The sequence below is a fragment of the Lipotes vexillifer genome, unplaced genomic scaffold, assembly GCF_000442215.2.
Source record: "Lipotes vexillifer unplaced genomic scaffold, Lipotes_vexillifer_v1.1 scaffold963, whole genome shotgun sequence".
NCBI lineage: Eukaryota > Metazoa > Chordata > Mammalia > Artiodactyla > Lipotidae > Lipotes > Lipotes vexillifer.
In genome coordinates, this window is record NW_006780023.1 from 399,463 (window position 1) to 424,118 (window position 24,656).

General features: G+C 41.0%; 2 protein-coding genes across 2 annotated transcripts in view; both read right to left on the bottom strand.

Moving 5' to 3' along the window:
- LOC103070721 (cell cycle control protein 50C) overlaps positions 1-20,414 on the bottom strand; it is a 31,372-nt gene extending 10,958 nt beyond the window's left edge. Inside the window, exons 1-6 of the mRNA XM_007453202.1 lie at positions 20,254-20,414; positions 19,716-19,759; positions 18,527-18,725; positions 14,732-14,842; positions 7,228-7,329; positions 5,868-5,955 (exon numbers count right to left, since the gene is read on the bottom strand). Coding sequence (XP_007453264.1) covers positions 5,868-5,955; positions 7,228-7,329; positions 14,732-14,842; positions 18,527-18,718 — 493 coding nt within the window. The 5' untranslated portion in view covers positions 18,719-18,725; positions 19,716-19,759; positions 20,254-20,414. The remainder of the gene's footprint in view (positions 1-5,867; positions 5,956-7,227; positions 7,330-14,731; positions 14,843-18,526; positions 18,726-19,715; positions 19,760-20,253) is intronic.
- Positions 20,415-21,534: 1,120 nt separating this feature from the next.
- The window catches only part of CMSS1 (cms1 ribosomal small subunit homolog), a 392,477-nt gene continuing 389,355 nt past the window's right edge, over positions 21,535-24,656 (bottom strand). Inside the window, exons 9-10 of the mRNA XM_007453207.1 lie at positions 24,023-24,111; positions 21,535-21,831 (exon numbers count right to left, since the gene is read on the bottom strand). Of these exons, the coding sequence (XP_007453269.1) occupies positions 21,748-21,831; positions 24,023-24,111 (173 nt within the window). The 3' untranslated portion in view covers positions 21,535-21,747. The remainder of the gene's footprint in view (positions 21,832-24,022; positions 24,112-24,656) is intronic.

Here is a 24,656-nt window from a genome sequence, read left to right on the forward strand (position 1 = left end):
AAATCCCCCCCCTGCTTAAGTTCCCCCCCTGTTTAAATTCTGCCCCCCATAGCCAAGCCTTTTTTTTTATTCTTTTTTTTTCTTTTTTCCTCTTTCAGATTGGGGTTCTGTTTTACCTTGGTGATTCATTGTTGTTGACCCTTTTATATTTTTATTTTTCCTAATAAATCTTTTATTTTTCTAATTTTATTTTATTCTTTATACTTTGTTAGTGATCTCTCCTTTTGGCTTGTCGCCCCCCCCTCCCACCCCTTTTCTTTTTCTTTTTTCTGGTGTGCTTTTATTTTACCTTGTTGCAATTCTTTCAATTATAGTTTTATTTTTCCTAATACATTTTTTATCTTTCTAATTTTATTTTGTTTTCTATTCTTTGATATTGTACTGCTCCTTTTTTTCTTTCTAGCTTCCTTTTTTTTTTTACTACGCCATAAAGCTTGTGGGATCTTGGTTCCCAGGCCAGAGGTCAGACAACGAGTTCCTGTGGTGGGAACTCCGAGTCCAAACCGCTGGACTAACAGAGAACCTCAGACCCCAAGGAATATTAATCAGAGTGAGGCCTCCCAGAGGTCCTCATCTCAGCACCAAGACCCAGCTCTATCCAAATGCCTGCAGACTCCAGTGCTGGACGTCTCAGGCCAAACAACCAGTAAGACAGGAGTACAGCACCACCCATCAAAAAGAAAATAAAAAAAAAAATACATTACAGACAAAGGAGCAAGGTAAAAACTTACAAAACCAAATAAATGAAGATGAAATAGGCAACCTACCTGAAAAAGAATTCAGAGTAATGATAGTAAGATGATCCAAAATCTTGGAAACAGAACAGAGAAAATACAAGAAACATTTAACAAGGATCTAGAACAACTAAAGAGCAAACAAACAGTGATGAACAACACAATTACGGAAATTAAAAATACTCTAGAAGGAATCAATAACAGAATAACTGAGGCAGAAGAACAGATAAGTGAGCTGGAAGATAAAATGGTGGAAAAGACTGCCAGGGAGCAGAATAAAGAAAAAAGAATGAAAAGACTTGAGGACAGTCTCAGAGACCTCTGGGACAACATTAAATGCACCAACATTCAAATTATAGGGGTCCCAGAAGAAGAGAAAAAGAAAGGGTCTGAGAAAATATTTGAAGAGATTATAGTTGAAAACTTCCCTAACATGGGAAGGGAAATAGTCAAGTCCAGGAAGCACAGAGAGTACCATAAAGGATAATCCCAAAGAGAAACATACTGAGACACATATTAATCAAACTATCAAAAATTAAATGCAAAGAAAAAATATTAAAAGCAACAAGGGAAAAGCAACAGATAACATACAAGGGAATCCCCATAAGGTTAACAGCTGGACTTTCAGCAGAAACTCTGCAAGCCAGAAGGGAGTGGCAGGGCATATTTAAAGTGATGAAAGGGAAAAACCTAAAACCAAGATTATTCTACCCAGCAAGGATCTCATTCAAATTCAATGGAGAAATTAAAATCTTTACAGAGAAGCAAAAGTTAAGAGAATTCAGCACCACTAAACCAGCTTTACAACAAATGCTAAAGGAAATTATCTAGGCAGGAAACACAAGAGAAGGAAAAGGCCTACAAATACAAACCCAAAACAATTAAGAAATGGTAATAGGAACATACATATTGATAATTACCTTAAGTGTAAATGGATTAAATTCAGATTGGCTGAATCGATACAAAAACGAGACCTGTACATATGCTGTTGACAAGAGACCCACTTCAGACCTAGGGACACATACAGACTGAAAGTGAGGGGATGGAAAAAGATATTCCATGCAAATGGAAATCAAAAGAAAGCTGGAGTAGCAATTCTCATATCAGACAAAATAGACTTTAAAATAAAGGCTATTAGAAGAGACAAAGGACACTACATAATGATCAAGGGATCAATCCAAGAATATGTAACAATTGTAAATATTTATGCACCCAACATAGGAACACCTCAATACATAAGACAAATGCTAATAGCCATAAAGGGGAAATTGACAGTAACACAATAATAGTGGGAGACTTTAACACCCTACTTTCACCAATGGACAGATCACCCAAAATGAAAATACATAAGGAAACACAACCTTTAAATGACACATTTGACAAGATGGATTTAATTGATATTTATAGGACATTCCATCCAGAAACAACAGAATACACTTTCTTCTCAAGTGCTCATGGAACATTCTCCAGGATAGAACATATCTTGGGTCACAAATCAAGCCTTGGTAAATTTAAGAAAACTGAAATCGTGTCAAGTATCTGTTCTGACCAAAACGTTATGAGACTAGATATCAATTACAGGACAAAAACTGTAAAACATATAAACACATGGAGGCTAAACAGCACACTACTAAATAACCAAGAGATCACTGAAGAAATCAAAGAGGAAATCAAAAAATACCTAGAAACAAATGGCAATGAAAACACTACGACCCAAAACCTATGGGATGCAGCAAAAGCAGTTCTAAGACGGAAGTTTAGAGCAATACAAGCCTACCTCAAGAAACAAGAAACATCTCAAATAAACAACCTAACCTTACACCTAAAGCAATTAGAAAAAGAACAATAACAACAACAAAAAACCCCCCCCAAAGTTAGCAGAAGGAAAGAAATCATAAAGATCAGATCAGAAATAAAAGAAAAAGAAATGAAGGAAACAATAGCAAAGATCAATAAATCTAAAAGTTGGTTCTTTGAGAAGATAAGCAAAATTGATAAACCATTAGCCAGACTCATTAAGCAAAAAAGGGAGAAGACTCAAATCAACAGAAGTAGAAATGAAAAAGGGGAAGTAACAAGTGACACTGCAGAAATACAAAGGATCATGGGAGATTACTACAAGCAACTATATGCCAATTAAAATGGATAACCTGGAAGAAATGGACAAATTCTTTGAAAAGCACAACCTTCTTAGACTGAGCCAGGAAGAAATAGAAAATATAAACAGACCAATCACAAGCACTGAAATTTAAACTGTGATTAAAAAATCTTCCAACAAACAAAAGCCCAGGACCAGATGGTTTCACAGGAGAATTCTATCAAACATTAAGAGAAGAGCTAACACCTATCCTTCTCAAAGTCTTCCAAAATACAGCAGAGGGAGGAACACACCTAAACTCATTCTACATGACCACCATCACCCTGATACCAAAACCAGACAAAGATGTCACAAAAAAAGAAAACTACAGACCACTATCTCTGATGAACATAGATGCAAAAATCCTCAACAAAATACTAGCAAACAGAATCCAACAGCATATTAAAAGGATCATACACCATGATCAAGTGGGGTTTATCCCAGGAATGCAAGGATTCTTCAATATATGCAAATCAATCAATGTGATACACCATATTAACAAATTGAAGGAGAAAAACCATATGATCATCTCAATAGATGCAGAAAAAGCTTTTGACAAAATTCAACACCCATTTATGATAGAAACTCTCCAGAAAGTGGGCATAGAGGGAACCTACCTCAACATAATAAAGGCCATATATGACAAACCCACAGCCAACATCGTTCTCAGTGGTGAAAAACTGAAACTTTTTCCACTAAGATCAGGAACAAGACAAGGTTGCCCACTCTCACCACTATTATTCAACATTGTTTTGGAAGTTTTAGCCACAGCAATCAGAGAAGAAAAAGAAATAAAAGAAATGCAAATCGGAAAAGAAGAAATAAAACTGTCACTGTTTGCAGGTGACATGATACTATACTTAGAGAATCCTAAAGAAGCTACCAGAAAACTACTAGAGCTAATCAATGAATTTGGTAGAGTAGCAGGATACAAAATTAATGCACAGAAATCTCTGGCATTCCTATACACTAAGGATGAAAAATCTGTAAGGGAAATTAAGGAAACACTCCCATTTACCACTGCAACAAAATGAATAAAATACGTAGGAATAAACCTACCTAAGGAGATAAAAGACCTGTATGCAGAAAACTCTGAGACACTGATGCAAGAAATTAAAGATGACACAAACAGATGGAGAGATATACCATGTTCTTGGACTGGAAGAATCAATAGTGTGAAAATGACTATATCACCCAAAGCAATCTACAGATTCAATGCAATCTCTATCAAACTACCAATGGCATTTTCCACAGAACTAGAACAATAAATTTCAAAATTTGTATGGAAACATAAATGACCCCAAATAGCCAAAGCAATCTTGAGAAAGAAAAATGGACCTGGAGGAATCAGGCTCTCAGACTTCTGTATACTACAAAGCTATAGTAATCAAGACAGTATGGTACTGGCACAAAAACAGAAATATAGATCAATGGCACAGTATAGAAAGCCCAGAGATAAACCCATACACATAGGGTTACCTTATCTTTGATAAAGTAGGCAAGAATATACAATGGAGAAAAGACAGTCTCTTCAATAAGTGGTGCTGGGAAAACTGGACAGGTACATGTAAAAGAATGAAATTAGAACACTCCCTAACACCATACACAAAAATAAACTCAAAATGGATTAGAGACCTAAATGTAAGGACAGGCACTATAAAACTCTTAGAGGAAAATATAGGCAGAAGACTCTATGGCATAAATTACAGCAAGATCCTTTTTGACCCACCTCCTAGAGAAATGGAAATAAAAACAAACAAATGCGAACTATGAAACTTAAAAGCTTTTGAACAGCAAAGGAAACCATAAATAAGATGAAAAGACAACCCTCAGAATGGGAGAAAGTATTTGCAAACGAAGCAACTGACAAAGGATTAATCTCCAAAATATACAAGCAGCTCATGTAGCTTAATATCAAAAAAAAAACAAACAACCCAATCCAAAAATGGGCAGAAGACCTAAACAGACATTTCTCCAAAGAAGATATACAGATTGCCAACAAACACATGAAAGGATGCTCAACAGCACTAATCATTAGAGAAATGCAAATCAGAACTACAATGAGGTATCACCTCACACCGATCAGAATGGCCATCATCAAAAAATCTACAAACAATAAATGCTGGAGAGGGTGTGGAGAAAAGGGACCCTCTTGCACTGTTGGTGGGAATGTAAATCAGTACAGCCACTATGGAGAACAGTATGGAGACTCCTTAAAAAACTAAAAATAGAAGTACCATGTGACCCAGCAATCCCACTACTGGGCATATACCATGAGAAAACCATAATTCGAAAAGAGTCATGTATCCCAATGTTCATTGCAGCTCTATTTACAATAGCCAGGACATGGAAGCAACCTAAGTGTCCATCGACAGATGAATGGGTAAAGAAGATGTGGCACATATATACAATGGACTATTACTCAGCCATAAATAGAAACGAAATTGAGTTATTTTTAGTGAGTTGGATGGACCTAGAGTCTCTCATACAGAGTGAAGTAAGTCAGAAAGAGAAAAACAAATACCGTATGCTAACACATATATATGGAATCTAAAAAGAAAAAAAAAGGTTCTGATGACCCTAGGGGCAGGACAGGAATAAAGACACAGACATAGATAATGGACTTGAGGATATGGGGAGGGGGAAGGGTAAGCTGGGACATATATATACTACCAAATGTAAAATAGATAGCTAGTGGGAAGCAGCTGCATGGCACAGGGAGTTCAGCTCCGTGCTTTGCGACCACATAGATGGGTGGGATAGGGAGGGTGGGAGGGAGATGCAAGACAGAGGGGATATGGGGATATACGTATGCATATAGCTGATTCACTTTGTTTTACAGCAGAAACTAACACAACACTGTAAAGCAATTATATTCCAATACAGATGTTAAAAAAAAATAAACTGCCGCTCAGCTGCAGGAGTAATCTTCTGCATATTTAGATTGTTACACACTCATGAAACGGAAGATGATGGAGTTAGGAAAAGACACCTACCATTGAACATGCTATTGGCAATAGCACCACAAGGAGCGATGGGGATCCCATTGTGGGAGGTTTTGAATGGAGCACAGTTTCTAACATCCTGGATGAGAAATGATACAGGAATGAGTGCTTTTGGTAAAATCTCTTAAAATGCTGGAAGTGAAAATACTGGCAGTGTAAATGAACCCATGCTGATCCACTGGCACAGATCGAGATTATGGGCTGCTACCTGCTGTTCCCAGGCTGCTGGCTGACCTAGACTAGAAAATTTTTGTTTTTTGGAGATATGTATGTGTGTACGTGCACGTGTGTGTAGTTTCTTTCCTCATTAACAGTATATAGCATGCCAAATATGTCTGCAGGAAGAAATTTTACTTTGCTTGCTGTGCTAAATACCACACTAAGCCCACAGTGGAATATATTTTTAAAAGGTTTTTCTTATTGGAGTGTAACTTATATTCTAAAAAGTATATAAATTGTGATTCTACAGTTGGATGACTTATCACAGGGAAATCCACCCACCTAACTACAAGAATACATTTTAAAAAGAGTGGCTGCTTAAAACCATTTGGTTATCCCTTTTATATAATGCCAGTATAGAAAAGGTTTCCTTCTAGCTTTTCTTGCCAGCTTGCTGAATATCATTTACCAAGAGTTAAATTTTGTAATCTTAGGTCTGAAAGAATATTCATTAAACCAAAGGCTTTTATTCAATCAAGTAGAGCCCAGTTTCCTTAAACTAGGCTGACTGAAGCCCCCAGTTATAAAAAGGACAATGGTAGATATAGAGTGAACTAGGCTGAGACCAATCACTCAAGGTTACTATCAAAATGGTTGGTGCATCCATCAACTAAAATGAGCAACTTTAAAGATAACTACAGAAATTAAGTATGAGAAAATAATGTTGAAATCTAATTGATGTGTCAGTCATTCAAAGAAGCAAAAAACTCTACTTTTTGAAGCAGCTCCAGTATGCCATCAACTTTATTAAGAGAAACATAAATCCTGAATTGTGGTTGAAAGGTACTTGAAGATTTGCCCTTCTGACACATTCATTATTACCAAGACTTGGGCAGTCCAATATGTATCTGGTTTTAATATAAAATGCTGTCAAATAAAAAAATGGTTGGTGCATGAAAGGCTAAACATCTAATTGGACAAGATTCACATTCCTGCACTGAAGAGTGAAAGGAGCAGTTATCCTGAATACTCAGCCCCTTCAGTGCATGCAAGAATGAAATGAGCATTTCTGTCTTGTAAAAACTTAGCTTTTGAGTTTATTTTCCATACTGTCTTTTAGACTGAAAGATCCATCTGGCTTAAAAAAAAAAAAAAAAAAAAGAGTATTATACCAAGTTAAATAAAGCCTTACCTTTACGTCTGTACCCACCAGTTGGCTATTACTTCTGGATAGAATATATCGATAGAGGTTCTGATAGAAGCCATACAATTTGTAGTACATATAAACATTACCCTGTAGAGGAGAACAGCAAGATGTAAGAAGAGAGAAAAATAAACTGAGATATTAATAAACACGGACAGGAGTTTTAAAATATAAGAAGTAGTACCAAAAAATATTGATGTGAACTGAAAGTTTCTTTATATCAGATAGAAACCCAAGAAATTATTTTTAAAAATCAGTATTGGAAAATCCTGGTCTATACAAAATTATTAAAATGACTACATAACTTATTTTTAATGTTTTTGTAAGGGTTACCACATTCCTGCCTTGAAAAAAATTTATAACTAGCCTTTGTATTCTCAATATATAAAATTTGATTTCACAAATATTTCCCAGCAATACTAGGAAAGATGCTTTGCCTAGGGGTTGTGGTAAGCATCAAATTCACATGGTCTCAAAGCAGATCCATGAAACACAATTTAAAATTGGAGCCACTGAGCATGTTTGGGCGCATGTTCATAATTGCCCATGTGAAAGACATAAGCCCAGCTCCTTGGTGTCCAGCTCCGGTGTTGTCTTTTTATCACTAGGCTCTAGCACAGTACTGTGGCATATTATACTTGGTTAAGAAGTGGTGAACCATTTGTTATGGACAAAAAGATGGAATAGTTCACTGATCTAGAAGAAAGGTGGTTTTCACCTCAGCAATAAGTAGCCTTGTGGCCATGAGAGATGGGCCTTTTCATGGATTTTGCCGAATGAGGCTGCCCAATCACGGGCTACCATTGTACTTCTTACATGCATGGTGAAATACCAAGGCCCTAGAACTTCTCCTTTTTTTTTTTTTTTTTAAATTTGTATTTATTTATTTATTTATTTTTGTCTGCATTAGGTCTTCATTACTGCGTGAGGGCTTTTCTCTAGTTGCGGCGAGCGGGGGCTACTCTTCGTTGTAGTGTGCAGCCTTCTCATTGCGGTGGCTTCTCTTGTTGCAGATCACGGGCTCTAGGAGTGTGGGCTTCAGTAGTTGTGGCATGTGGGCTCAGTAGTTGTGGTTCACGGGCTCTAGAGCACAGGCTCAGTAGTTGTGGCACACGGGCTTAGTTGCTCCGTGGCTTGTGGGATCTTCCCAGACCATGGCTCAAACCCGTGTCCCCTGCATTGGCAGGTGAATTCTTAACCACGGCGCCACCAGGGAAGCCCCCTAGAACTTCTCCAAGTGGGCTTGATACAGATTTTACTAACAGCACATATGATGCAAATGTAAATGTCCAAGGTAGCTATTTATAATTAATATTCTATCTACCTCCAAAATAATGAAGGTATGCATCTAAAAATATGAAGGCCTAAATTTTATTAAGTGCCTCCCATATGTCAGGTGCTATGTTCAGTGCTAGAAATACAAAAGTATTACTTTACAGTTCCCTGAGTCAACTGATTCTTTTATGCTATGCAAATTTGGCCTCGCCCTAAGGACCTTTAAGAGGATGAGTATGGAAGATGGGAGCTGGTACCCAGGTTAGGCTGAAAATAAAGGTCACGGTAAGTGTGACCAGTTACAGAAAACAAAGGCTGAAGAGCTTAGTCCCTGGTAAGAGAAAAGCCTCTGGAACACTGAGAAAGGGAGATGCTGGGGCCTAAGAGGTGGGCTGCAACATCGTAAACAGAGAGCATGAATGTGAAGGTGAACAAGCCAGGCATAGCAGGAATGACAGATTGTATTTCCTCACCAAAGGAGGGAACCTCTACTGATGACCCATAACTACAGAAAATAGGAAATCCATGGAATGGAACTTACCATACATTTTCTTGGAAGCTAAAAAGAGCATTCTACTTACCCAAAGTTATATACTCATATAAACATGACAAAATAAATAGAGAACACTCACATGCTGGGGACAGAAGTGTTTTAATAAACTTTTTTCAATAATTCTTTGTCCAAGATTTTACAAGGCCTCCAAGATCATCACCTTTTTGATTAGTCCTAGAGGCACAATGCACTTTATAGTGTTTCTTTTCTTCCATGGTACTTGGTACAGGATTCCTAGTTTAAGGCAGAGAGCCTTGCGTGGATTTGTCATCTAGCGTGTGTAATGTGTGTGAACTTGTGGGCAGAAGGCTCTGTGCTTGCCCTGAGTAGTTTGGTTAGATTTTTATGAGAAAGCCTTTGCCTCAAAGGAATGGTTAGCAGCTGGTAACACTTATTTGCCTTTAGGATTTCAAAGGACACAGACAGATGGGAACTTGAAGCCCTTTAAGGTTTTATCTTTTGGATTTCTTTTTCTTCAAAATTTTAAGCACCTTGTGCCTCCCAAGAAGGAACCAATCCTGCTGACACCTTGATTTCAGACTTCTGGTTTCTAGAATTGTGAGAAAATAAATATCTAATGTTTAAAGAAAAAAAAAAAGCAACACTAACTTTTACTTTGGCGGGGCAGCAATGGTGAGTTAAGGAAGGCAAGAAAGTACACAATTGTAGAGAACTAGAATTTTGACCTTTAACAAAAGAGCACAGATATAAAACTTCCCTCATGGGACTTTATATAGATATCACTTACAACTCAAGTACTACTCAGTAATTTTCTCATAATTTACATCAGACTTACAAAAATGATTAGAGATACAGATGTATTCAGAATATTACTGATGCTAACATGCTTTCATCTGGGATCAAGGGGGAAATAGGAAAGGGACACATAAAACCAAAGCTTCCTAGAGCATAAAGCAATATAATTTATCACTTTATCTTTTTTTCCATTCATTTAAAATTTCAGCAAACATTTTCTAAGCATCTACCACGTAAAATATACTGTGCTATGCCCCTGTGAAGGAAGCAAAGATTCTTATGTTCATTCAATAAACATTAATTGGGCAACTACAGGGTGTCAGGCATAGTTATAGGTGCTTGGGATACAATAGTGAGAGACAGACAATAAACAATACATATAATAAACTGTTAATTTATATAGTAAGTTGGAAGGTGATAAGTACTATGGAAAAAATGGAAATTACAGTAAGGTAATAAGAATCAGGAGTGCAGGTGTGAGGTGAGCAGACAGGATGAAGTATGAAATAGGATGGCTAGTGTAGGCCTGAGTAGGTGATGGCTGAGTCAAACAGGACCTGAAGGCAGCAGGGAGTTAGACGAGTGGATGTCAGGTACAGAGAAGAAGAGAATGCCTGACTTGTTTGAGGAATGAGGAGGCCAGTGTGGTCAGAGAGGGGGTGGGGAAGAGAATGGAGAGAGGAAGTTAGGAGGAAGTAAGAAGCCAGATCACATAGGCCTTGTAAGGACGTAGGCTTTTTCACTGAGTAGAAAGAGAAGCCATTGCAGGGATTTTTGAGCAAAGGAATAACATGATATGACTTATACTTTAAAACGTTCACTCTGGCTGCTCTATTGTGGCTGCTCTATTGAGACATGGATACAACAGGGAGACCTGATAGGAGGCTACTGTAGAAATCCAAGTGAGAGGTGAGGGTGGCATGGAGCTGGGTAGTAGCAGCAGAGGTGGGCAGAGGTGAGCAGACTCTGGATATATTTTGAATGTAGAACCAATAGGATGGATTGGATACAAGGTGTGAAAGAATGAAAGGAGTCAAGAATGACCCCTGGGCTTTTAGCCTGAGCACCAGAAGGACAGAGTTCTTTTCAACTGAGATCGTCTGTGGGTGGAATAGGGTTTTTCTGGGGATGTAAGTAAGGGGAAGAAGTGGATATTAGTTCAGTTTTAGAAACATTAAGCTGAGATAGAAAACAGAGAATTGGTAATCAATAGCATTTAAACCTAGGAGGTAGATGATGTTTCCAAGGAGGTGAGTGCATACGGAGAGGAGATGAAGACTGAAGGCTGTGACTAAAGCCCTGCAGATCTCCACATAAAGAGTTTGGAGAGGGCTTCCCTGGTGGTGCAGTGGTTGAGAGTCCACCTGCCGATGCAGGGGACACGGGTTCGTGCCCTGGTCTGGGAAGATCCCCCATGTCGCGGAGTGGCTGGGCCCGTGAGCCATGGCCGCTGAGCCTGTGCTCCGCAACGGGAGAGGCCGCGACAGTGAGAGGCCCGTGTACCACAAAAAAAAAAAAAAAGTTTGGGGAAAAAAGGGGGAAAAGCAAAGGAACCAAAGAAGGGCAGTCAGGGGCCTTCCCAGGGGGCGCAGTGCTTAAGAATCTGCCTGCCAGTGCAGGGGACATGGGTTTGAGCCCTGGTCCGGGAAGATCCTACATTGCCACGGAGCAACTAAGCCCATGCACACAACTACTGAGCCTGTGCTCTAGAGCCCGCAAGCCACAACTACTGAGCCTGTGCTCTAGAGCCCGCAAGCCACAACTACTGAGCCTGTGCTCTAGAGCCCGCAAGCCACAACTACTGAGCCTGTGCTCTAGAGCCCGCAAGCCACAACTACTGAGCCCACGTGCCACAACTACTGAAGCCCGCATGCCTAGAGCCCGTGCTCTGCAACAAGAGAAGCCCCCACTCGCCACAGGTAGAGAAAGCCCGTGAGCAGCAACGAAGACCCAACGCAGCCAAAAATAAAATAATTAATTAAAAAAAAAAAAAAAAAAAGGAGGGCAGCCAGAGAGCAAGGAGGACAACCAAGAGAGTAAGGTCTCCTGGAAGCCAAGAGAAGAAAACATGTCAAGGAGGAGGGAGTGATTGCCTGTGTCCAGTGTGTGACAAGGCACTGAGGATGGAGCACTGGATTTATCCACAAGGAAGTCACTGGTAACCTCGCAATTTCACTGAGTGTTAGGGCCATGGGTGGGTCTTTGAGAATGAGAAGAAAGGAATTGGAAATACCCAAGAGAGATGACTCCTCTGAGGAGTTTCCCTGCTAATGGGAGGAAAGAAATATGCAGATAGCGGGCAGGGAAATTTGGGAGAATAGAAGAGTGCTTTGTTTTTGTTTTTTAAAAGATAGGTCAAATAATATGTTTGTGTGCTGATGGGAATGATCCAGTAGAGAGAAAATTTGATGATACAGAAAGGTGACAACTGCTGAGTTAAGCCCTTATAAAGGCAAGAAAGGCTAGCATCTATCATAGAAGTGGAAAGGTGAGCCTTCAGATGGGAGCATGGGTGGTTCACCTGTGGTAACAGGTGGGAAGGTTAAGTATGTAGTGCAGATATGTCTGGACGTGTAGTTGTGTGGTGTAGCATGTAAAGCATGGTCCCTTTCCTCAGGGAGCTTCCTGTGAATAGAGGAAATGAGTCTACAGGATATTATATGGGCGATTGTAAGTCCATAAGAAGAGTTGAAACAGCGCTCTCAGGATACAAATGTGGGCAAATTCTTGCTGGAGACATGAGTGAAAAGGAGGCTCAAGGAAGTGTTTGGATATTAGTGGCTTAAAACAAGTGAGATCTTACAGGTGGGAGTGAGAGGGGAGACTTTCTAGGCAAAAGAACAGCAGGAACATAAAGAGTTGCATCATGGAAAAGAAAGTTGGTCAGTTTGGCAGGAGTACAAGGTCTCCTGCAAAGATAAAGATGAAAAGGTGGCTGGGCCTCAGGTGTTGAAAAGTAATCTGAAAGAGGGCACATTTTGGGGGACAGGGTGTGGTCTACTGATTTGGCAAATAACAATTGGCTAAAAGTAGGAGAAGCCAAAGGCTAGATGTGCAGTTAAGGTTGCTGTGATGCTAGATCAGGAGGGACTGAACTGGGGTGATGCCAAGAAAATGGAGTGAGAAAGTGGTTGGGAGAGACAGGGATTGCAGAACAGTAATCACACATCAGAGGTCTGGATGAGAAAGGAGTGGGCAGGGTAAAGTCAAGGAGGAAAATTTTGAGTCTCGGTGATGGGATCTTTCCCAGAAAGGGAAGTAAGGAGGGCTTTTCAGGAGATGACGATGAGTCTGGTATGGGGAGGAAGCAGGGCCTTGAGGATGGGATGTTCAGTGACAAGCTCAAGAGAAGGCCTGCCTGCACGTGAAACATCCCATGCAGAGTCATCTATGCAGGGGAAGCAGGGGAGACGGATCAGGTTAGGGAGGAGGTGCTATGGGAGGAGAGGTGCGGAGTCCAGAGGACAGGACAGGACCTTTGAAAAGTTTCAATTTTTTAAATAAATTTTTTAGTAAATTTATTGATTTAGTTATTTGGCTGTGCTGTGACTTTGTTGCTTGCGTGGGCTTTCTCTAGTTGCGGCGAGCGGGGGCTACTCTTCGTTGCGGTGCGTGGGTGTCTCATTGCGGTGGCTTCTCTTGTTGTGGAGCACAGGATCTAGGCTCAAGGGCTTCAGTAGTTGTGGCTCGCAGGCTCTACAGCACAGGCTCAGTAGTTGTGGCGCATGGGCTTAGTTGCTCTGTGGCATGTGGGATCTTCCCCGACCAGGGATTGAACCTGTGTCCCCTACATTGGCAGGCGGATTCTTAACCACTCCGCCACCAGGGAAGTCTCGTAATACATTTTCATTTGATTAAGTCTTTGCTACCTAGTAAGACTGTGGTGGCCCTGAAAAGGTGCCTCTTGATCTCCTACTGCAGGGAGCGTAATCGAGGGGTGGACGCGGCTGCTGTGCTCTGAGGTCATCCTATGTTTGCACCAAGGCCATGCTTCCCATTGCTGCTCCCAGACAACGGCTCAGCAACAGGGATACTGAGGCAAGGACTCCCTGTTGGGGTTGCTGAAACTTTCTTAAGAATACTCTGCAGTCTAAGACCTTTCTTCCCTCCTCCCCATCTCTCTACCCTCCTCTCCCTCTGTCCCTCCTTCCTTCCTACTCTGCTTCCCTCTCCTTCCCAGGGGTCAGAGCTGTGCTATGGTCTGACAGCTCTCCCAGCCTCCTCCAACTTCCTCCATATTTTCCCTTGCAGGCAGTTCCCCCAGTAAATCTCTGGCATGTCTAATCCTGTCTTGGCATCTGCTTCTCAGAGGACCTGGACTAACACGAGACTTTAATCAGTCCCAAAGCAGGGATGTCTCTTAATATTTCTTTGGCATCTCTCACAGTGCCTGGCAGCCAGGCCGAGAGTCGCCTTAGGGATTAGGCAACTGCATGTGTAGAATGACCAGGAGGGGAGGACAAAAGGAGTGTCCCAGGTATGTGACCTTTGACACTAACTCACTGTGTGACCTTGGCCAAGTCACTTAACCTCTCAACCCATTAATCTTCTCACTGTAAAATGAGTGGTTAGATTCAGTAATTTCTATGGTCCCCTCCTGTGTTGACATTTGGCATAGAACCTGTTTGATTGATGTTAAGAATTCTTACAAAGCTGGGTGGGTAAAGAATCTGGAAATTTAGACACAAGGAGAAGAATGAAATTCCAAAGAAAAAAAAGGGGGTGGGGGCGGAGAGTCGAACATGAACTCAATACTTTATAAGATCCCTGTCCCCCATTCCCACCCTGCGTTATTTCTTGTATTTTCAGTTTTGGAAAGCATTCGGTGGAGATCATGAATTTACTGCCACATGTTAAATAGGAGCAGAGCAGCGTATAGCCAATTGAAGGCTCTTGAATCTCACTTACCTTCATTGTCTCTGGGAGGAAAAAGGGAATAGAGCAGTTGCATTCTTTGTCAAAATTAGCGGCATTTTCCCGCAGTTTTGCACAATTTGCACATTTTTCTGTGTAATTAATCTGTCAGGCAGGGAAAATAATAATTATTAATTAAAAAGGGATGTGAGTACATATCTTAAAATTAAAGTCCTGAGTCCATCAAAGTCTCCAAATTTCTAGGTCAAGGGCGTGCTATCTGGGACATGAACCAAGGTCAGCTTTGCGGATGTGCGGGACGAGTGGGTCTCCTTACAGCCTTTCATTTTGGGACCCAGCTGCATTTTGCCACTTACCTGGAGTTCAGGGTTTCTACTACATATTTATGTAACCTGCTGTGATGAAGCCTTATGCCTCCATCATAAAAAGTTACCACTAGGAAAATATTAGTCAGTGACTCATGAGAACTGGGCCTGCAGCCTGAGTCTAATCAGCGTTATGGGAAAGTCACTTCACTGTTTTTCCATTTTATTGTATGGAAAATATTTATACTAGTGAATTATTCTACATGGTATCTAGAGGAAGTTTTTAAAAATGACCAAACATAGAAAAAAGAAATGTTTCCAAAACGTAGAGTTATCGATGTATGTGAAGCAATTGTTTTTAAAATGTTGTTATATTGTTTTTTAAAGTTAAGTTCTGTGCAAAATGGTATAAGTGGACTCTTTAACAAAGGGTAGTGTGTCCCGAATGGGCAAATCCTGTGAGCTCTGGCTCAAGGACTCAGTTATATGAAGACGGAGCTGGAAGGAGAGTGGGGAAGTGGGGCTCAGAGAGAGGCCACGAGGCTGTGCATTTCCCTTCCGCTCCAGGAAACACTCATCTCAGGCTCCCAGGGGTGGTTGTGAGGTCCTGCTGGTCGCTGCTGCTTTCTCCTCACTGTGTTGAGGAGTCATTAGAAAAGTCTGGGAATGGGAAAGGAACAGGGAAGCAAGGGACTGGCTTTCTCTTCAGTAAATTGCCAATGGGATTTTAGATTCTTTGGGAGAGAAGAGCAACAAGAAAGAAAGAAGGAATTTTCAATGCTTACAAAGCCCCTGGGTGTTTGGAAGTCAAAGAGGTAAAGTGTGGATACTAAATTAAAGATTAGCCAAAAGGCTACTTAATTGTACTTAGATGCTTATATTAAATCATTCTTTATGCAGCAAGCCTTGAACTATTATTTTTTAAAATACTGATGCCTTTTCTGTTAGTGACACTGCATTCTAATTTTTAAAAAGCATTAAAGAACAGGGCTGTACCTAATTGAGACCTATCAATAGCACACTGAACTGTGACTGAGGAAATGGGTGCTAGTTCAGCCAGTCTCTGATCCTGAGTTCCAGGGCCCACATTTTGTTCATCAGCATCATTTTGGCTAGCAATTAATTGATTTGTGAGGTCATTTTAGTAGTATACACACTACTCCATGGATTCTTGACAGAGTTCTATCAATGCCGAATTAGAAAAAAATGTCTTTCATGATCAAGTAATTTTTGAGTAGATGATATCCAAGGTGCTTTCTAGCTCTAAACATTTTATGAGGGAAACATGTCTTTGATCTACTGTCTACTTCTGCTGCTCAAACCTATAGCTCTAAAATGACAGCAAAGATCATAGTCTGGTCCTCATAGAATTTTGGAAGGCAGGAATTATGATTCTTGCTTAAAGTAAACTGCAAAAAGGGCACTTTCTCGTTGTGCCCCAGGGCTAAGTGAGAAGAGGAAAGCCAGCTCCGAGCTCTTCTACTAGGTGTGTGTTGACCACACTGGCCTGGGATACATCTTATACATCCTGATACATCCTGATACTCAGGATCAGAGACTGGCTGAACTAGCACCCATTTCCTCAGTCACAGTTCAGTGTGCTATTGATAGGTCTCAATTAGGTACAGCCCTGTTCTTTAATGCTTTTAAAAAATTAGAATGCAGTGTCACTAACAGAAAAGGCATCAGTATTTTTAAAAATAATAGTTCAAGTCTTGCTGCATAAAGAATGATTTAAGTAAATACGAGCATCTAAGTACATTAATCTTACCACCCATTACAACAAAACACTTCCATGTGCAAAAGAGGATCGGCCTCTGTGGGTGGTTTCTGATTTTCCTGTATAAAAGCAGTGTTAGAAACGGTCCTCTCTGAAGTGGCTTAAAAGAAAAGTCAATTGGAAAATCCCCTTAACATCATGATAAAATCATTCTGTTGAAAGTTGTTTGCAGAGTGGCCTTGGCTAACCATGGAGTGAGGTTCTCCTCACATCGCTAAGGTGACATCATTCAGCAATTGCTGTCTCTTAATGGAGGCTGCACTTCAAAGAGGGTGGGGATGGGTGACCAGAAGGGAGGAAGCTGGAAGGACATGGGAAGGGGAGGGGAAGAACCAGAAAGAAAGGGGTTGGTGAAGGAGAAAACAGAACAGTAAACAGGATGAACTTTATGGAAATGAATATAAACCTTGTAAGCCAATTACTTTGCTATTGCCTTCAACAAGGCAAGTTTACTTCCCTCCTGCCATTTTGCCTTTTTCACTTGGTGAGGCCTGGTGGTTTACATTACCACACTGGAGGACTCAAGAGGACTTAGGGGCACCTGCCAGGAGCTGGGGGGGTGGGGTACAGAAAATTTCAGTGGAAAGGCAAGAGAGCAGTGTGTGTTGGTAGGAGGAGTGGGACCTGAAATGCAATTTTCTTCTTTGAAGTCCTCGCTATTTGCCGTAATCCGTTCTTTCAGTAAGTGTGTGCCTATTATGCACTGGCGACATGCAAGGAAGGGGTTGTGGATATGGCAAACAAGCCAGCCGTGGCTGAGCTCTCTGTTCTTAGCGCACACTACCTTACTTACTCTATCGTTAGCTCATTGAGGATGGAGTTCAACTCTTACAAACCTTACTCATCTACACACCCAGAAGAACTCTGAGCACCTTCAGACACTCATGAACGTTAAAACAGGGTTGACAGACTTGGCCTTCATGGTAATTTTGCCACTAGCCCACGTGAGGAGAGGAAATAGATGAGCTTTCCATGGCTGCCTTCAGAGTGGAGGTCATACGGTCTGGGATGTCGCATAACCTGCTCAGAGCTGATTTGCATGAAACATGTACTTAATTTATTAGACCAAATGCGGGCATGGCCTCAGACCAGATCAGAGCTCTCCCTCCCCAGACCAGCTACTGGGCTTCTCATCCTCCAACAGCTTGTTGTCAAATCAGCAAAAGGCTTGTAACTGAGGGGTTCACTGCTCAACTTCCTCTTTTCTCACTCTGAGTAGAACTTGGTTTATTTTGCTAAGTATCCTTTAGAGGCCAGAAAGATTTGTGTTCTTGCCTTTCCTGGATTAAAGCAGTGATCTCGGACGGAATTTATTTGCAAAGGGAAAGACACAATGCTTGAAATTGGGGCAAAATTAAGATCTACATCTTTGGCTCTTCGCTCTTTTTATCAATATGATTCACGGGTCCCTGGCAGTCATTTGGTCTTGCCTCTCCTCCCGCCTCTACCAGTCACTTGCTCGGTACTCTGCCAGCATAAAAAGCCCCGGACTTTGCCAGGCCCCTGTAAACAAAGGTGGCTGAACTGACCAGTGTGAGAGCAATTGTCTTCAAGAGGGAGAAGGGATGAACAAAGCCACCACATAGAGGCTCTTTCACCATCTGCACCTGCCAGCTGAAAAAGGGATGCTCCAGTCTCATCTACTTCCCTGTTGAGGGGCTAGGTTCTCAAACTGACCACTCTTTATAGTCCGAAAGCTGAAAATTCATAGAAATTGCATCCAAAAAGTGAGATGGGACACACCTCTACTTCCTTGATGGTCTTTGCAGACAGCAGAAGGATGACACCCACTCCAAGGCAGAACACGCCTGTGGCAAAAAAGCCGGAGAGGATTTTGTTGGCTGAGAGCTGTAGCCGGTAGGCGGGCAACTGCTGCTGCTTCACGGCACTGTTGTCTGGCAATCTGGACTGGCAGTCCTGGGATTTCCTCTTCATTGTGGTTCTGCGGGTGACCCAGATATACTTTGGAGACATTTATAACATTACTGCTCAGAGTAATACCACATAATGGTAATATTGAGAATTACATGAATCTTCCTTTGCACTCGCAAAGTCTTTCTGCTTTCTGGAATCATTTCTTAACCAGACCCGATTTCCACAGCTCCCTTCAATCAGCCATTGTTGGGTATGTTTTACGTAGGCTCAAAAAACTTGTTGTGCTAACTGCCATGCCTAGGAGGAAGAGTCTCCAGCAGATCTGTATAAACCAACATCTGGCAACACTGGGAAGCAGTTACAACGGGCTATTTCTTTCTAATTCAAGGCAACCCTTCCTGAAAGGGGGAAAATGGATTTATCCTTAAGAACTTGCCCAAATCCTTCATGATTAATACAAATAATAGAAGTGAGTGCTGTCAGCTTTTCCCAAATGTGGCTGTCCCTTAACGTGAATATAAACTAAGTTGGGAAAATGCTCTCAGATTACAGCTAACTTTGCTCTTTGTGATAATGAGGAAGGGAGAAGCAAACAGGAATTGCAGAACACAGATGACTAATCTCAGTAGTTTCCAATTTTTTCATCCATAAGAAAGGCTCTGGCAGAAAGTGTGGATGAAAAACATCTCCTAACCTTTCCTCAAGCACGCGCTTTGAAGTAGCCCAAATGATGCAAGAGAAAGGAAGAGCAAAACAGATAATCACCTAAATGTTCAATATTGCAATATGGTATTACTGGGTTTTTTTTTTCACTTATTAGAAATCCACTAACATCATTTTCATTACGCTATTAATAATTACTTCCTCTTCAAGATGCATTTAAGATGTAGGATTAGGATTTTAAAAAAATTAGGTAGCATGTGAGTTTCTAATTTTCCTTTTTCTATTAACATTCGGCAGAGAAGCCATATGTTGGACTATTTTTGTATTAAAGAAGACGATGACTTTGGCAAATCTACCTAATTTAAAAGAATACAAAACAAATGCAATTACTTACACTGGGAGGTTTCCAATTCAGAGTCAAAGCTTTCCCTTGCAAAACTGGAAAAAAAGCAGAACACCCATGGGGACTTTTCAGCAAGCCATTTGAATCTGCCTTGGAGGTGGTGACGAGTATGGCTGTTGGTATCAGACAGATCTGTGTGAGAAGACGGCAGTGAACACTCGTAGTTCATATCTACTATTTGTTTTATTAAATAAGCATGGTCAAGAACTTGAGTTTAAAAGGCAGTAACAGCCTGTGAGATTAGATTATGTGTGCAGAGTTGGCCTACAAAATATCGGGTATGTTTGCAACCTAGGTACTTGTTCCAACTTTGGGTGTGATTATAGTACATATGTAACACCTATCAGAAGGGTCATTACAGTAACAAATCAAGAACAGTATTTCTTAGGCTTTTTATAAAACAACAAAACCAACCTAACCAAAATCCCAAACTAAAAGGTGCTTCACAGGAGTATATTAGGGTTTTCCGGAAAAACAGAACCAATAGATCTAAATGTATATATAGATCTATCATAAAGAATTGGCTCACGTGATTACAGAGGAGGCTGGCAAGTCCAAAATCTGCAGAGCTGATGTTCCTCCAGTTTGAGTTTGAAGGCCAAAAGCTGCCATAGAACCAGGAAGAGCCAATGTCACAGTTTGAAGGTCATCAGGCAGGAAGAGCCGATGTTTCAGTTGGAAGGCAGAATTACTTGGGGGAGGATCAGCCCCCAAAGGGCTAAGTTTAGCTATAGCTTGAATGAATTCTCATGCTGTGGTGGCTTTCTTTCCTTTTCCTTTAACTTGTTGAGCTTGAGCCAGAGTCCTGCAGGATGGAACGTGTTCCCCTATCCTTTGAATCCCCGTGTGTCGCTTCTAGCCCACAGAAGTGCACAAATAGCAAGTCGCTGGTGTGTGGAAGCATGTGATTTGCCGGAGTGTGATGTGCTACGCTGCTGGACTCCTTTAACATTTCACAGTATTTGAATGTGGAACTTCATATACCAGTAGTGGCATCTGTTTGCTTTATTACCTCATTTGTTATATATGCCCAACTCCCCAAATAGATAACCACGGTGTCCTGAAGTGAATACAGGAGATCTGGGTTTGACTTCTGCTTCTGCTACTTAAAGTAGTGTGTGTCCTTTCTGAGATTCAGTTTAATCGTCTATAAAATATAAAGACGTTACCTCCAGAACTATTTTAATGATTAACTGTGACAGACTATATATATTCTTCTTAGGGAACTTATATGCAATGTGGGATCCTTCACTGGATCCTGGAATAGAAAAAGGACATCAGTGGTAAAACTGGTATAATCCAAATAAAGTCTGTAGTTTAGTTAATTGTATTGTACCCATGTTGATTTCTTAGTTTTGATAACTGTACTATAGTTATATAAGACCTTAACATTGGGGGATGCTAGGGGAAGGGAATATGGAAATTCTTTATATTATTTTTGCAACTTTTCTGTAAGTGTGAAATTATCTCAAAACAAAGAATTAAATAAATGAATAAGACAGTTGTAGTTACACTGTTGTCTTTTATTTGTTTACAAAGTGCCACATATCCTTGCAGCTCTTTCCACCAGTAGTACCACTGCCAGCCTTCACACTGGGACTAGGCAACACAGTTTCAAATCTGTTCCACACATACCATCTCATGAAATCCTCAGCAATCCTTCAAGACAGTATTCCCATTTCACAGTTGATGAAACAGGCTCAGAGAGGGAAGGGGCTTGCCTGAGGCTGCCCAGATGCTCTTTCCCTCTCTTGTATAGTCACATCAGAAGCCAGTTGGTGAAAGAAAAACTCAGTCTGCTTAACAAAAATCACACACAAGCCAGTGATACTTTATTATACAAGGAAGTTGGCAAAGGACAGATTCATTTTTGTAAAAGAATCCCCACCTAAGATTCCCAGTGATCCATCTGGTGATACAATCAACTTAATAAAATAATAGCTGATATTTACCAACTGCTTGCAATGGGCCAGAGCCATGCAAATCCCACCATGAAAACAGGAATTTTCATTAGGACCCAGACTTAGAAAAGGCCCAGCTTCAAAGATTCTGACTTGCATAGGCTGAGGACTCCCATTTCCAGAATTTCAAAAACCTCCTTTCTTATCTAAGTGAGAGAAAAGAAAAAAAAGTTTAAGATCAAGAAAAGATGGTCTTGGTGAATAAATTCAACCATCTGGAGTCCCTGGTATTTATGCAGCTATTATGGCCAGAATCAGGAAGAGCAAAACCTGCATTTTATTCAGAGTTGAAATATTTACGTAAGTAAAGGAAGCGGTACTATATAAGACATCGATTTCATTAAGATGTCCTTTTGTTTGTACAACATTCAACATAAAATCTCATAGAAAAATCTTTTTCAAGATATCCAAACTGTGCCTATAGACTATACACAATATTTTAATGCAGGGTAACTGTTAATAATGACATCATCACAATAAAAATAAGTATGGGTTAAAATGGTTTTTTTGAATACTATTTCTTCCTCATTATTATAATTAGAAAACTAGTGATGGTTTACTCAGGTTTAACATTATAACTGAAATAATCAAATATGACCTCATGTGCCTGACATCAAGTTGGTTAAACTAGTTTTAAAAAACCAGTCAGGGGGGCTTCCCTGGTGGCGCAGTGGTTGAGAGTCCGCCTGCTGATGCAGGGGACAAGGGTTCGTGCCCCGGTCCGGGAAGATCCCACATGCCGCAGAGCAGCTGGGCCCGTGAGCCATGGCCGCTGAGCCTGCGTGTCCAGAGCCTGTGCTCCGCAGCGGGAGAGGCCACAACAGTGAGATGCCCGCGTACAGCCAAAAAAAAAAAAAAAAAAAAAAAAACACTAGTCAGGGGACTTCCCTGGTGGTGCAGTGGTTAAGAATCCGCCTGCTAATGCAGGGACATGGGTTTGAGCCCTGGTCTGGGAAGATCCCACATGTTGCGGAGCAACTGGGCCCATGCACCACAACTACTGAGCCCGCAAGCCACAACTACTGAGCACTTGTGCCACAACTACTTTAGCCCGTGCACCTAGAGCCCGTGCTCCACAAGAGAAGCCACTGCAATGAGAAGCCCACGCACCGCAACAAAGAGTAGCCCCCGCTCGCTGCAACTAGAGAAAGCCCGTGGGCAGCAACGAAGACCCAACGCAGCCAAAAATAAATAAATTAATTAAAAAAAAAAGAAAAACAGTTCAGGAGACTGTGTATGTGTGTGTGCAGGGAAGTGAGAAAATGGTTTTTAGCTTAACTCGCCAGTCAATTACAATCAGGTTTGGTCATTCTGAGGATATAGTTTTATATAGTAAATTAATTCATTCAACATGTTTGGAGGAATGATTGCAAGCTTCTTTGATAGTTACTGCCGTGATTTATTTCTGGTTGGTGACTGGCAGCCATGTTTATTACTGCACAACCCAATTCTCTCCAATAGCTACTTCTAAGCATCAGGCTAGATGGAAAGATTAGTCACATGATAACATGGTGGGTGGCAAATCAATTTTAATTTTTTTTTTTTTTTTTTGGTAGGCGGGCCTCTCACTGCTGTGGCCTCTCCCGTTGCGGAGCACAGGCTCCGGACGCGCAGGCTCAGTGGCCATAGCTCATGGGCCTAGCCGCTCCGCGGCATGTGGGATCTTCCTGGACCGGGGCACAAACCCGTGTCCCCTGCATTGGCAGGCGGACTCTCAACCACTGTGCCACCAGGTAAGTCCCTCAATTTTTCACATTATGATGATAATGGATTACTTTCATAAATATATAATGAGCTAATGCCGTTCCTATTCAGTATTCAATCGGTTTTAATCCATTGAGACATCAAAAAAATTTCCCCACTCCCCAAAACCAAAATAGCCCTCTAATTTAAGTAAGTGGGTTTTTGGGTACGTGGAGATGCAGGCAATGAGGCAAGTTTGTGCTCCCCCACCTCCAAGTACATTTATAAGGATGAAAAGGCAAAGACGACTGTGTCTCTAAAACAAGGCACAGGGAAATATGCCAAGTCCTCTAGATCTTCCTGTTTCTCAAAGATGCAGTATAGATGTGGTCCCCAGTGGGGCAGAGGCCACTGGTCATTTAATGAAGAAAAAAAGTTGATTCCTATAAAACACATGGAAAGGATACAGTTATGTGTAAGGGATGAGATGGCCTCTATAATTGTAGTTACTTCAGAGTTAAAAGAAATCATATCAAAGGCCAGAATGTGCTGGTCCCCCATGTCAAAGACTTTATTGCTGTGTTTGAACTCAAGTTCAGATTGAAAAAAAAAAAAAGATTAAAGGCAATTGCTGGATTGCTAGTTACATGGTACCTCGGGAATGTCCATCATCCTTCTCAACTTCTGATCTCTCCAATTCCAGTCAAAAACCAGAAACTTTAAGGGGTTCAAATTAAGGCCACCTGAAAGAGACAGGGAGAGAGTTGCTACATTAAAGAACTTATGGCATAAGCTTATTAAAATGATTTTTTATTCCTCTGGTTGCTTTTTTGCCTCATTTGCTCTTTTCTCCCCTAGCAACTAATCTCTGCACGTTAAGTGCTGCCCCTGTCTGATGGAAAACAAATGCAGCGCTCAGAGACTTACTCTCCTTACAATCTTATCACTGATTCTCAGGGAAGCAGGGAAGCTGCTCTTGCTAAGCTCGTGAAATGCTCAAGTTCTGGCAAAGAATCAATCCCAAGCCTCCATTTCATGAAGCCCCAGAGGGTAAAGTGTCATTCCCGACAGGGATTTGATAAGACATATCCTGCAGTTTGGGATAGTGACCCTTCAGAGGAGTTGAGTCCAACAGAGTCTGCATGACTCTGAAGAGGTGAGTCGGCAGAAGGATGAGGACAGGGTTGGGAGGTTAATTTCAGGCAAAAAAGAAAGTTAAGATGAATGGGCTCTATTCAAAGCCTGCTATCCTTTGAGCAGACTGGTAAACCACTTGACTCATTCCTGC